The following is a 15,640-nucleotide window of genomic DNA, read 5'->3' on the forward strand; positions in this document are numbered from 1 at the left end:
ATATAGTGAACAGTTTTCAGTTTGTGAATGATGTACGCAAACAAGAGCTACATTCGGATACAATACTTTTCTCCCTGGATGTAGTCTCGCTGTTTACAAATGTACCAGTTGACTTCGCGATAGAATCTGTTGACCGTCGTTGGAATGAAATAGAAAATTATACCTCTATCGAAAAATGTTCATGAAAATGTTGAAAGTTGTGCTGGAATCCACTTTCTTCCAAAAAAACAATAGTTTCTATAAACAGAAGTTTGGAATTCCAATGGGATCACCTTTGTCTCCTGTGGTAGCAAACATCGTTTTGGAGCGAATTGAATGTGCGGCTCTAGAAGAACTGCAAGTACGAGGGATAAAACCGGATTTCTTTAGGCGCTACGTGGATGACTGCTTGATGGCTGCTAAACGCGAAAACACAGAAGAAATTCTTGCAGTGTTCAATAGTTTTCACCCTAGACTGCAGTTCACAATTGAAATGGAAGCTGAAGGGAAGCTGAAGTTTCTAGACACTATCCTACGGAAAAGCGATGGAAAGATATCGACTGAATGGTTCCCCAAAGATCCTGACGGTAGGTATCTGGACTTCAAATCGGACAGCCCTTTCTGTCACAAGAAAAACACAGTGATAGTAGATAGAGCTCTAAAACTAACCGAAGCTGACCTAAGACAAAAAACTTTCGAAGTTGTAAAAAACATTAATAGCATACTAAAAATAATTATCCTGTTTTCTCCGTGAAAAATGTCATAAAGCAAAGATTACATAAAATGTACAACAGTCTAAAAAAACCAAATGTAAAAAAAATGATCGTTTTGTCACTATACCGTACATAACAGGCATAGGAGAAAAACTAGCTAGGTACCTGAAACAATTTGGGATTGATGTTGCTTATAGGACACTTGACAAAATTAAAAACATATTGTTCACAAAAACTAAAGACAAAATCCCAAAAGACAAAAACACAAATGTTGTATATGAGATTAACTGTGATCAATGTAACAAATCATATATAGGAGAAACCTATAGTTTTCAAAGCTGCATACAAACCTATCATTTGTAAACTAAAAACAGGAAAAGGAAGAAAATTAGATAAATGAAAACAGAATAGTAGTTGTGGTGTGTACAGTAAGTCGTAAAGTCTGTATGTTCGAATTTTGTGATATTGTTCTGAATGTATATTTAATATAGTTAATTTTAGCGTCCGCTGATGATGAGTGAAAGCCAGTGGTAACTCGAAACGTACGGACAAACTGGCAAATGTAGTTTGATTTATTTACTCCGCCGAAAACTGTCGATCACAAGAAGCAATCAAATAGATGCGGCGATTACCACGATAAAACACATACTTATAATTTAAATGCATCAAAATGATCGCTTTGAGGCTTCACTGCCCGAAGTCCGATTGAGCTGAAATTTTACATGACGTCTTTTTTGGAAAAGAAGAAGCTTTTATACATTACATTGATACCCCAATAATCAGGGGGAAAAGGGAAAGGTATTAACATGATTTAGTCCTGTATTCGGATTTTGGATTTTCATTTTACACCTTCATATAACTTCCTTGAAAACATATTTGAGGCCACTGTGGTTTTGATCGAAAACGATCGTTGATTTAAAAATTATATAATTATTGAACAGTGGATATTGTTGTTAATTAAATAGTAGGACATTGAGGTATAAGAGTGTAAGGTAATGAAAAATAATTGAATTATAAAAGAAATGAAATAGTAAAAAAATAAGATTAAAAATTGAACAAAATTTTTTTTTTTGTACCAGTATAGATAGGATAAGTTATTCGATAGTGCTTCTATATTTTACATAAAATCTAAATTTAAATTCGGCCATCGGGCGCGTTCGACAAATGCACTTAGTAGCTGATCTCTCGTATTTTCAAATTGTGAGTAACAAAATCCAAGACAACCAGATTTTATTTTGCATATTTTGAACAGGTAATTACGATCAAATAGAGACCTATAGTCGTATTTACAACTCGAACTACCTTATTGTCCTTTTGCTTTGTTAATCATTAGATATACTATGGTGACAGCACCTAAAATGTACTTACAATTCTTTCATTTGGCCCATGGTATATGCAATTGTAATCAATCCATTTATAGCTATATCGACGGGAATCACTTCTGCATTGTACTCTCCATTGCAAAGCATAGAACGCATGATTCCTTTTCCTCCTGCAACCATAATGCCTACCGGGCCATTCAAGTTATCAACCCATCCTTCTACTGGTTCTTTATTCGCTGGACAAACTAAAAATAGTTTCATGAGAATCAAGAACAGTTTTCGTCTGATTCCAGGAAGGTGTTGAGAATAAATATACAAACAGTGTTAACTCTGAAGAGGAAATATTTAACAAACTTCTCCTTGCAGGCACCTACTATTTTGATTGAAAACTATATGGATCTTTCATTTCAAATCATCCAAAAAATGTCATGAGTTTTTATAGCTTTATTAAAATTGAAACGAATTTCATCTCTTTCAAAAGTGAATGTTATCATGCCAACAGTCCGTCTATTTTCAGGGTTTTCGTCATTTACTAACAGGTAGTTAAATTTTCCAGCCTGTTTCCAATAACGGCAAGGACACGAGTGGACACCGATTACCTAGGCTGACCAGTCGTACCGTTTTGAACGGGACAATACCGTTTTTTGACCATTTTTGACCGTCCCGTATTTTTACCATTTTGTACCGTTTTTTTGGACACTCCTTGAACATTTTTCAGAAAAAGCTTGCACAAAATTATCAATAAATAAATTTTAATTAGTAATTAGCAATACATTGCTGGAAATCATTATCAGGAATGTAAAAAGATGAAATACGGAGTCCATAACGGTTGCAAACCGTTGGTGTTCAAATACTTTTCGAAATAAAAAATTTCTAAGCTTCCAGCAATTTGTCAACGTTTTTGAGAACATTTCGTGCCTTCCTGCTGGTTTCGAGCCACTACGAAGGACATACTTCATCGTAAATGGTATATGGACTGGTGAGACGTCGCGATTGGGAGTTGAGACCATGGTAACTATGATAGTTAATCGGCAAAATTTCAATTTCCCATGTCAAATATCCGGACCTTGTTTCCAAAAATCACACTTCACCACAAAATTCCATCTTTAGCTAAGTATGTACTGAACGAGGCAAGTTTATCCAAGCAATAAGTAGTTTTCTACATTTTTTACTTCTGTAAGTAAAAATGTCCGGAACCTAGTTTTCCAGAGTGTCCCGTTTTTCGAACCAAACGGGACAAGTTTGTCCCTGCGAGAAAATCTGGTCAGCCTACGAATACCAAACGAAATCCACACGATAAAAGCTCATTCCAGCATTAACTAAACGGAATGCTGCAGGACGTGACAACGCTGGTAATGATGTTAACATTATTGACTCCAAGAAAATTTTACATGTCTGACCCATTTCCAATAAATGCACTGAATTAAAACCAAATTTTCTCAGTGATAATTTGATGCGATGTGCAAGTCACATAACGCATGTAAAAAACGTAAAAATCAGGAAATAGGGTGAGGGACGGCTCAAAATGAACTTCAAACTCTCGAATTGACGAGAACGGAAACTCTGAGTAACTAGCTGTCTCACGAATACAGTGCCTCCACAGTTATGGGTCAGCTACAATTATGGGTTATGTATTTTGACGATTTTATAGACTAAATGATTTTGAATGCCAAAAATGACCCATAATTGTGTCTTTTGCTATGTGAGTGATATTTTTCTTCCCAACCGATTTACACGCATCAACTGCAGTGAAACTAATTGTTGATCGAAAGTACGCTTCAGAACACAGAGATAGATAGTAAAACATTCGTAGTTGATAATTTTTCCGATTTTATATCCATTTTTGAATATTCAGACAACACGTTGACTGACCCATAATTGGAGAGGGACTGTATATAAAATACCATTCAACACAAAAAAACGCCATATAAAATACCATTCAACACAAAAAATCGCCATTTGGGCATTTGAAAAATCCCCTGCAAACAGATGCAAACTGCTTAAAATAGGTTCGGGATGATTGGAATAGTGGCAACTGGGAACTTTAATTGATTACTGTTAAAGTTTGCTGAATCAGTTTTACAATGTTTTCAGATTGTGGTGACAGAGAGAAAGCTAGCAAACAAATTGATATGCTTATGTTTGTAATTCACCTTACACAAGTTGAGTATTTCGTCTCAATACACAGTAGGCTCCATAAGTTGCTTAAAATAGGTTCCCTACTCTACACTGTCACCTGACAGTTCGTGAAATGGTCTATTTGTATACGAGTATTACATGTATACTCCGAGGGGGTTAAAAGTGTCAAAAAAGTAGGAGGGTGGTATCCGAGACACGACCGCATAGTTTACGTAGGACTACAATAGTTTTATATTTCCTTTTGAGGCTCTTTTTGATTTGAGCTCGTTTTTCTTTGGCGCGGTTCAATTTTGCCACACATGTGCCAAAAACGTGCGATTATATTTAATTACGTTTTAATTTTCTTGATTTTTTTTAACCAATTTAAGCTCAAAATCCTCCAAAAGAAAAGTATTTTGGTTCTCTATGTCGTCGAAGTGGATGGCGAAATCGGTAAAACGGTTCCTGATATACGATCGGAATATGTTCGAATAATATAATGATCATGATCAAAGCAGTACTATGCCTTTAATTACTCGGGTGGTAATATCAAGTATCTAGGTCGTCAGCCTAAATTCATCAAGTGACACCTCAAACGATTTGGAACTAAAATTAATTCATTGGTGGCCATATCTACAGTTAATGAGGTCTTAAAATGTAGAAAAAGTCATGAAAAAAGAACCGTTTATTGCTGACATCGTTCGATTTTGGCAACAGGAAAATTTTTGGCGTGTTGCCAAAATCGAACGAAGTAGTGGTGGGAACTATCAATAAAAATTCTTACTGATAACTATCAGTAATTTCTAACTCGTTACTGATTACTATCAGTAAATATCAGTAATTTGCATTTAAGTTTTAACCCGTAAAGACTCGGGACGGAACTTGATTTTTGAAAATGCTCGTTCTCACCACTGGAATGGCCGATTTGAGAAAACTTGGAATTTTATTCAATGGGAATAGTAGCTCTAAGTTTTGGTAAAGGTGCCACCCCTCTGGACCCCCCCCCCCCCCCGTTTTTGTGAGACGCAAATATGTCTGTGTTTTTTTTCTAATTTTTCAAACAGATTGAGTAAACACTGGGAATTTTCATACGTATCAATTGCTCCATGTATCAAATCATGTCAGGTAGATGAAATATGGTATGTAAGAGTGAATTTTAGAGTTTCTAAATTATTTCAGTACAAAATCACAAAACTACGTATTTTCATAAAAAAATCAAATAAGAAAATCGTTCTTCAAATTTTAATTATACATTTTTGAAGTGAGGTCTCCTGAGTCCATACGATGAAATATTCATTTTAGCATGCAAACATTTTGAGAAAAGTTTGTTTGAATTCACCAAAGTACGTATTTTCATGGAAACCTGATTTTCTCAGTCTCCCAGGGTAGGTTTCAACTTAGCTCTTCAATTTCAGCCCTATATTTTTAGAATAACGTCTTCTGAATCCAAAGATGGTGAAAGATTTTTTCTAGCATGGGCTTGGTAGATTCTCATATCCAGCTCTACTCAATACTGAATCAGCTTTGCTGAAGAAGGTTGGCGTTGACGCTTCAATCCATTCGATTCAGAGATTTTTTGTTACGATACTTTGTTAAACAATATTTAATTAAAAAAGCATTTAAGCGTTTATCGAATTTTTTTTTCAATCGTTATTTCATCGATATTTTTTCAATGAAAAATTAGGAACAATAGCCACCCCCCTCCCCCCCAAATTTTTCTTAGTTGCGCCTATGTGAAAATTATATGACAGTAGAGTACCTACCTCTCGTACAAAAAAAATCAGACAACATCAGTAAAAGAAAAACTTTACTGATAGTTAATGATATATTTTCTTAATGATAACTATCAGTAGTTACTGATAGTTTTCCCATCCCTAGAACGAAGTCTGTGTTTAGATTATTTATTTGCAGCACTTTATGTAAGAAGAAAAAATATTCTCTTTAACATTGATAAATACCTTTCATTCTGATACAGTAAATTTTCTTCAATATGCGAAAAGGCAACCTTTTATACAGATTTAAATTGAGTACGATTTAGTAGAAATCAAACCACCTCCCATATTTATTTGTTTTGTGAAAGAAGGCTCACTCACTGATCACAAAGCAGCGAAGGTGTCACATAATTGTTTTCCTGCAGTTACCAGTTCGTGGAAAAAATAACGATAATGAATTGCAGTTTTTAGTCCAAAATGTTTATTCACAGAAAATTTCAAATTGAAATTGAATTTTCATGAACATTTCAACATTCATTTCGGGTCAATTTGAATATTTTTTCAATGAACAAAATCACAAAAAAATCAGTTTCAAGATACTAAAAACCAAAGAAGATGCCATATTTGATATTCATGAAATCAGTGTCAAATGGAAGGTCTACTTACCATATAAGACCCTATTGATTCGTTTTGCAATCGGACTATTACTTTGCCTGTTATGTTTAAAAATGTGAAATCCAGCTATGAAAAGGAACATATTCCGAAGACTACTTGGATCACTCACTTTTCTCAGAGATGGCTGACCCGATTTCCACAAAATTAGTGTCAATTAATAAGTCTAGCTGCTTCATAACACGCTACTGAATTTTATTGTAATCGAACTGTAACTTCGTCTGTTCATCGATATTTTTTCAATGAGAAGTTAGGAAACAATAGATCCCCCTTCCCCCCACCCCCAGATTTTTTTTAGTTGCGCCTATGTGAAAATTATATTACTGTAGAGTACCTACCTCTCGTACAATTAACCGAAATGGGAAAATCACGAAACTTCATTATCTCAGTAACTACACAACCGACTTGATCAATATTATCACCAGATGAGCGGACTAGTTAAGGGTTAACTGATGAATTATGATTGAACACGTGGTTTTAAAGTTTGGCTGCCCTATACGTTCCCATTTTATTTGATTATAGTCGAACTTGAGCAACCGTTATGTATTAAATTGTTAATAATAAAACAACGAAAGTCTATTATCTCAAAGATTACATGACTTATTTGAACATAACTGTGTCATACGAACGAGTCATCTCTCGAACTTACAAATAACAAACTTCATAACAATTTGATATGTGGCTCAAAAATTATGGAAAGAGAAGGATTTCAAAGACTATTTAAAACTATACCTGCTTTGATCGATATATGTGGCCTCAATATAATTTAAATGTGGTATCGTACTATTTGACCGTTCCAAATTCATTGATTCCTTGCGATGTATTCGAAGTCTGCAAATGCACGACGAATCGGCCATAGGATATGACCAAAGTCAAATAACAAATCGTTTGAAATGATTGGTTTTATCGAAATAACAACATCCTCGACTTTTGGCTTCCTAATTCTGAATATATTTATATTGGGTGTTATTCGGTCATTTTCAGCAGATTTTCTGGCATCAATCTGACACCGGAAATACCCATATTGGGAGGTATTTAGTTATTTTGGTGTCCAGGGTCAATGTTCGGTTTCTATGCATCATCTCGATTACGGAAATATCCATATTGAGTATTATACGGTCATTTTCGACTGTTTCCTAGAAGTTGGCATTTAGCAATTCAAAATGGTGTCTGAAGTCAATTGTAAGCTCATTGTATCATTCTGGTTCCAGAGATACTCATATTGGATGGTATTTGGTTATTTTAGGCTATTTTTCACAAACCGGAAGTCGCCATCTTGGATTTATCAATGTAAATATATCAATGAAATATATCAATGGCTGCTACCAGGGATCGGATTGAATGTTACGTAAAAGACCTAACAGTTGGCCTCATTGCGGATCTTAAGCGCATCAATGATAATGTACGGAACTTAAAAGGTCTTACGATTGACATAGCAGCTCGCTGTAATGAACAAAGTTCTGTGCTAACTAAAGTTCACGAATCTTCAATTCGGAATTTCAATCATGACGACTTGTTGGACGAGATTCGACACTTATCGAGTTCGATGCTTGCTGCCAATCAAAATAAAGATCAAGTAACGAGTGAAGCAACGAAACGGGGTTTAAGTTTGGCTGATGAACTAGCTGTACCTTCAACGTCATCATCTGCCTTGTCTAGCTGTACCGGTTGGAGAACCATTGGAAATAAGCGAGTCTGGAAGCCACAAAAGTATTGGGACGATTACGACCGACGCGTGAAAATTCGTGCCGAGCAACAGAAAGCTGCAGATAAAGCAAAACGTAGGCGTCAACAAATATTACGTCAGAATAGGAAACAAAATCCTTTCAACAATTCAAGAAAAAATCATGTCAGCAGCAATCTGAATAATAACCGTACATTTCTGTCTGACAGGGAGGTGCTTGCAGAAACGACAAATAACACGAATATCAACAGCCGGTCCAATAACCCAATCAGTAATAGGCAGACCGACAGAGAACTGCTTGCGGCAGCAAAAGAAACGTTTTCTGGTGGTGCTTCCAGCAACAACCTCCACTCATCTACAGGAACCCGCTTCATAGCTTTCCAGCAAGGCGAAACAATAAATCCATACAGGTCATCAACAATCACATCGGGTACTTCTCCAATTACAACACTCGCCGGCGCTGCTTCAGTATCAACGTGCAACCATTTCGAAAGAACCGTTCTTACCCCAGGGTTTACGTCATCAACCTCCGCTGCAAACGTAAACAACACATCACGTTCCCCGGCAAACATGTGTCATGTTTCATCACAAAGATCAGCTGGAGGTGAGTGTAACTCAGACTTCCTGGAATCTCGCTCGCACAAAGAAGAGACAGTGTGCTTTGCGCTACAAGTCTCGTTTCGCATTCAGTCGCTTCGTGCTGTGTGCAGCGTGCGAGCGAGAAAACTTACCATTCGTACGAGCCATGTCCCGTCGCATGGGAATTTTTATTGCGACGTACACGAAGATATCTCGTCTCTCAACTTAACGAGTGCGGTGCATGGGCGTCGCGTATTTGAGACAGCTTGCGTGCAAATTCTCGTGAGCTCGTCTCGCGAGCTTGCCTCGCATGTTGCTTTGCGCTAATGGTGCGAGAAGGAAATTGTTTTGCGCAGAAGGAAACAGGCAGGGGATTTTATGTTTTTTTTTTTCATTTACGGTGTTATAGCAGCATGCATCAAAACACCGTTAGAATTATCAATGATATAACCTAGTTCATTTATTTATCAATTCAAAATTCTATGATTAATTCATCCGACTTTTGTTGACATGAATTAAGAACGTATACTTATTATGCTAACGGTACGAAAATGCACCGGATGCAGAGTGTTACGTTGGTTAACAGAAGTGTTCCTTTCGTCGGTTTAGATGTCATTGACTATCTTATGATAGAACTCTGTTTTGTAGTTCTAAGGATAAAAAATGTGGTTTGAAATTACAACATAAGTTTTTCGGGAGTTAAAAATAGTAAAACCATTGAAATTGTTTATATTTTCTAGTACATGTTGATGTTGGATAGAGTTTTCGAATTGAGTACACTAAAGTCGCTTTTTATGCGGGGGATACATGCCGCGTAAAAAACCGCGTAAATTCCGGAATCCGCGTAAAAAAAAACCCGCGTAAATTCTGCAATCCGAGTGAAGAGAAACCAAAATCCGCAAGAAAAAAAATACCGCGTAAATTCCGGAATCCACGTAAAAAACCGCGTAAAAGCGACCTTAGTGTATAGATATTGCAAATCAGGTTCTGAAGGTTCGTGATAATCTGATCGTAGTAATATAGTTTTGTGAATTCTTCCGATTAATACACCTTCAGAAGGGTCTGACGGCATATATCGTATGTAAGTACGGTAGGCAGCCTATACACCAGAGAGACGCAGAGACACTCACCGTTAAGGCAACTGTCAACAACAAAACGGATAACGGCAATGCAAAATTATACAGCTCGCCCGTTTTGATGTTGACAGTTTCCTCAACGGTGAGTGCTTTGTCATTTCTCTAATATACAGTTTCACTAAGGTACAGTACGGGCGTCTCGCTCAGTTCGTAAAGCGATAAGACAACGTGTGGTGCGCCGCAGTCTCTTACCGAAGAAAAAAAAGAAAAGAAACCTCTCGTCGTTTCAGCGCGTGTACAGGAAGTCTGTGTACACGAGAAAGTCTCACGAGCTGTAGCGCACGAGCTGTAGCGCACGAGCTGTATCAAGTATGTACAGTACGGGCGTCTCGCTCAGTTCGTAGTGCGATGAAACATCGCCTTGCGCATCGCAATCCGAACCGAAAGAGGAGCGAAAGAGCAACCTGCAAATTGCATGTGACGTGTCTCGTCTCATCGCACATGTATGGAAATTCTACGAGCGAGAGAAAGATTTCTCTCGTCGCTTGAAAAAAAAGCGCGTGCACGGGAAGTCAACTTCAAGGGCCTAATTTTCTTCTGTATTGACGCGCACCCATAGTGTAAGCGAAAACTTAACGAGTAATTCAAGACGTGGCTCTGAAGAGTTTGTAATTTATTGCCAGAATTTTAACAGAATGAGTAGTTCAAAAAAAAAATGATATTCTTAGTAAAAAGATTAGTGGTTGTATGTATTCAATCATTATAGGAACGGAAACAAGTTGGTCTGAAAGTATAAAGAGTGAGGAGGTTTTTGGAAACAGTTATCAAGTATTCAGAAGCGATCGTGATCTTTTGTTAACTGATAAAAAATCTGGTGGTGGTGTACTAGTAGCCGTCAAGACAAAGTTCGATGCAGAGTTGGTCCCAACGATGAAGTATAAAGAATTTGACGATGTTTGGGTGAAAACTGTATGGAACGGTCAATGCCACATTTTTGCATCAGTATACTTCCCTCCCCAATTTGCAAAAAAAAAAAAAACAATATTATGAATTATTTTTAGAAACCGCCAACTCAGTAATTTGTAACTCTGACCCAGAAATTAAAATTCATATATACGGCGAAAAGATCAAAAGATGCAGACTTTATCAAGGACTGTGATAATGAATCACTGTTGCTTCCTATAGTAGGAGATAACGGGGCACTACAGCAAATTTTCGACACGACCAGTCAGTTAGGATTATATCAAGTAAACGCAATACGAAATGAACTGAACTGTTTTTTAGATCTCTTGTTCACAAACTGCACTGAAGATTTTAGCGTTGATAAAGCCGTTGATCCTCTATGAAAAAATGAGAAATTTCATACAGCCATTGAGTATTCATTGAACATAGATAGCACTAGATCACGTCCCAATGATAGTGAATTTGAGTATATGTATGACTTTAAAAAAGCTAATATAACAGAAATCGACCGTAAACTCAATGTAGTCGACTGGCAATCACTTTTGCGAGGCAAAGAGGATATTGAAAAAGCCGCGAATACGTTTCTCTCTCTATTATACGAAATTATAAATGATACAGTTCCTAGGACGAAAAAACGCACTAACTTTTGTTTCAAAGATCCCGTATGGTACACGCAACAGATCAAAAACTTGAAAAACAAAAAACAGAAAGCCCATAAAATGTACAAACACCATAAATGTGAGACCAATCTGGAACGATACAAGAACATATGCAGCGAACTAGATGCAGAAATCTCATCAGCTTATGAGAAATATAACTCCAGGGTAGAAAGTAATATCAAATCTGATCCAAAGCAGTTTTACCGTTTTGCAAAGGAAAAAATGAAAACTAATAATTTTCCATCACGTATGCATTTTGAAGGTAACGAAAGTACCGAGTCTCAGCTTATTTGCAACCAATTTGCGAAATTCTTCCAGACCGTTTACAAAAACCCGGATGAAAATAGAGATTTTAACTACTTCACGCATTTACCTGAATGTACCAATAGCGTATCAGTTCAAAATATAACTGTTCAAGAAATATTAACATCATTAGAATCCCTAGATGCAACTAAGGGTGCTGGGCCAGATGGAATTCCACCAGCTATGCTAAAAACATTTGCTTCTTCTTTTGTAAAACCACTGTTTTGGCTTTTCAATCTTTCAATCAAAACAGGTGAATTTCCTTCCATGTGGAAAAAATCATTTCTCATCCCGATCTCTAAGTCAGGTAAACGCTCTGATATTAAAAATTATCGCGGCATAGCAATCATCTCTTGTATTCCGAAACTATTTGAATCAATCGTTAATAAACGAATTTTCGAACAGGTGAAAAATAGTATTACAATCAACCAACATGGTTTTTTCAAAGGAAGGTCCACAGCTACTAATCTATTAGAATTCGTTAATTTCACACTCGCTGCAATGGATAGAGGTGACTACGTTGAAACATTATATACCGATTATAGTAAAGCTTTCGATAGAGTCGATATAACATTACTGATTTTCAAACTATAACGCATTGGACTAGATAACCAACTCATGAAATGGATTGAATCTTATTTGACGAACAGAACACAATTTGTCCGTTTCAAAGGCCATCTCTCTGATCCAGTGAAGGTAACATCTGGAGTTCCGCAAGGATCACATTTAGGACCCTTACTATTCATTTTGTTCGTTAATGATGTAACCTTCTTACTTAACCAGATCAAAATTTTAATCTATGCCGACGATATGAAATTGTATATGGAGATTAAAAACCAGTCTGACCTCGAATTGTTTCAGTTGCAGATCAATACCTTCTATACTTGGTGTCTGAAAAGCTTACTTGATATAAATATTAAGAAATGTAATGTCATATCATATACAAGAAAACTTTCAACGCAAACTATAAACTATTATATAGGCCACCAACTTGTAGAGAGATGTACTAAAATGAGAGACTTAGGAGTGATCCTCGATTCGAAACTCACTTTCGTGAATCATTATAACACAATAATCAACAAAGCCAACAGTATGGTTGGTTTTATCAAACGTTTCAGTTATCATTTCAAGGACCCATACACAATAAAAACTCTTTTTGTGAGCTATGTTCGATCAATATTAGAGTACTGCAGTATAGTTTGGTCTCCATATCAAGAAGTTCATATCAATCGTATTGAATCAGTTCAAAAACAATTTCTGGTTTTTGCATTAAGAAAACTCAATTGGGCATCATATCCTCTCCCTTCTTACGAATCTCGCTGCATGCTTATTAATATCGAAACTCTGAAGAAACGACGAGAAACAACCATGATTGCCTTTGTAAACGATATAATCTCACAACGTGTTAATTCACCAAATCTGCTGGAAACTCTTAACTTTTATGCTCCTTCTCGTCCTTTGAGAGCGCGCAATATTTTTACTATTAATAATTACCGGTCACTGTACGCCAAACATGGACCAATTAACAGCATCATGAATGCCTACAACAAACACTGCGAGATTATAGACGTTACCATGTCCCGAAACGCATTAAAAAGCGCATTACGTGCTAGAACTCGATAGCTTAAAATTAACGTATACATTAGAATTGTAGTCTACATTGATTGACGAAATAAATAAATATTTCACAATGGTATTTAAGATAATTTCTGGCCTCTGAGCGTCATTCTGCTTGAATGTTTTTAGAGGTAACAAATATTTCCATAATGATTCGACGCCCCTCCCTCTTTTGGAAGCACATGTTCATGGGAAACAGCCGAAAATGATCGAATAACACCCAATAACGGAAGTCGCCTTCTTAGAATTCAAAATGGTATCTGTGGTCGATTTTAGCTCCTGTGTATCATTCTAGATCCGGATATTGTTATATTGGGTGGAAATCGGCCATTTTTGGCTGTTTTCCAGAAACCGGAAGTTGCCATCTTACAATCCAAAATGTTGCCTGAGGTCGATTATGGAACATATTTTTAAAGAAACATTTCAAAAGGTCCTATCTGCTTTGATCGATTTTTTGATCGATCACTTTCATTCAACTACCACAACTTATCAAACACCTTTTATGACACGTTATTTGGACAATTTGATAGCGGAGGGATCACTCTAGACTTCTGAACGGAAACTACGCTTGGGAGAGTTACTAAAGTTAAACCGTTACCAAAATAAAAAGACGCTTCGGAAAAACGATGAAAGCAGATAAGACCTTTTGAAATGTTTATCTAGATTTGTTACTTCTAAAAACATTCACCTGCCAAATTTGGTTCCATTTAGTTGGTTAGCTCTCGAGTTGTGCAGAAATTCATGTTTCATTTGCATGGGATCCCTCCCTTCCAGAAGAGGGAGGGGTCATAAACTATCATAGGAACCTTTATCGGTACCAAAAACCTCTACATACAAATTTTGACGTCGACCGGTTTGGTAGTTTTCGAGCCTATATGGATCAGACAGACAGACAGACAGACCAGACTGCATGTTTATATGTATAGATTGCAACATCAATATTTGAGAACCTAAAGACATTATTGGATTGAAGCGTTTATGTAAATCTATTTTTACAAATAAAAGTTTGAATGAGAAAGGCTGGGTCTGACCGCTAGGTGGATTAATTTAGGTTTTTTTTTGCTGCTGCTATACAGGATATCACAGCAGGCAGTTGGTGTCTACTCATGAAGTCTGTGCCAGGCTTGCTTGCATGTGATTGGTACATTGTTCGTGAAATCACAGGAATGGTAGAATAGCTATAATCTTTCATTTTTTCCCGGTTTAAGCTTTTGGAGTGAACCTGTGTTGGCATGTTTTTTTAAAAAATTCATCATGAAAGTCTGTATACAGGTGTTTTCGAATATTAGACGTAGTTTTGCGACATAACTCTGTCAGTAGTGACTTTGTTATATCTCAGTGGCGTAGTTAAGAGTTAGGAGAGGAGGGGGAAAGACGAATGTTTTCAACCTTTATTAATTTTAAAACCGCTTAACCGATTACCATTTAATTCGTGAAACACAGGTCGTATAGTAGAGTATATGTTCCAATAACTTTAAATTATATCTATCTCATAGAAGTGGGAAGAAAAATAGCGGAACAAGGGATTAACAATAACAAATTTATTCGTTGTAAACTTCTAAAATCCAAATATGGACACTTTTTAATACCAAACATGAACAGGTGTGTTTCTGTATACGTGGGTTCTCAAATACAAGGTATATTCCCGTGATATTATGGGTATTCATGTCGAGCTCGTAAAGAAATACCCAACCGTAAAAATACTCACCTCCATTGACGAGTAATGGAAGATAAACAGTTTACGGCTGGGTATTCGTATACGAGCTCGATGTGAAGACCCCTAACCTTCATTATTTTTGAGTCGTCTTAGTTCATCTTAAAAATTTGTATCTATGTGCTTTCGCATGGATATGCGAAATCGGATATGTTTTTAAGTTATTAGTGTCGATTTATTCCACTGGCGTATGCAAAGGGAGGGTGGTGCTGAAGTTTTCGTGTCGCAAAGCAGAGATCGTCAATTTCTATTATCATTTCTATTTCATTGTAAGGGATTTTAGTCCTAAAGCGTGTTTTCATAATATTGGTTTCCTACGGATTTCCTTCGTTTTTGCAACAAACGATTGGAAAGTTAGTTGAGCTTTCATTATCATGCGGCAAAATTGTAACGTTACAAGAGCTATTCAACTATTGAAAATGTCGAGACATGTTTTGAACTCAGATTTCGACCAACTATAGCTGAATATTTACGGAATCGAGGTTATTTCTAGAGACCGGAAATCAACCCAAGATGTCAAGATGACGTT

At 36.6% G+C, this 15,640-nt stretch overlaps 1 protein-coding gene across 3 annotated transcripts in view; it reads right to left on the minus strand.

The window, feature by feature from the left end:
* Positions 1–15,640, minus strand: part of LOC129732250 (putative fatty acyl-CoA reductase CG5065) — a 448,523-nt gene that overhangs the window by 13,358 nt on the left and 419,525 nt on the right. For all 3 annotated transcript variants that reach the window (XM_055692953.1, XM_055692955.1, XM_055692954.1), the window contains exon 6: positions 2,061–2,259. In XM_055692953.1, coding sequence (XP_055548928.1) covers positions 2,061–2,259 — 199 coding nt within the window. The remainder of the gene's footprint in view (positions 1–2,060; positions 2,260–15,640) is intronic.

This window comes from Wyeomyia smithii, chromosome 3, assembly GCF_029784165.1.
Source record: "Wyeomyia smithii strain HCP4-BCI-WySm-NY-G18 chromosome 3, ASM2978416v1, whole genome shotgun sequence".
NCBI classification, from domain to species: domain Eukaryota; kingdom Metazoa; phylum Arthropoda; class Insecta; order Diptera; family Culicidae; genus Wyeomyia; species Wyeomyia smithii.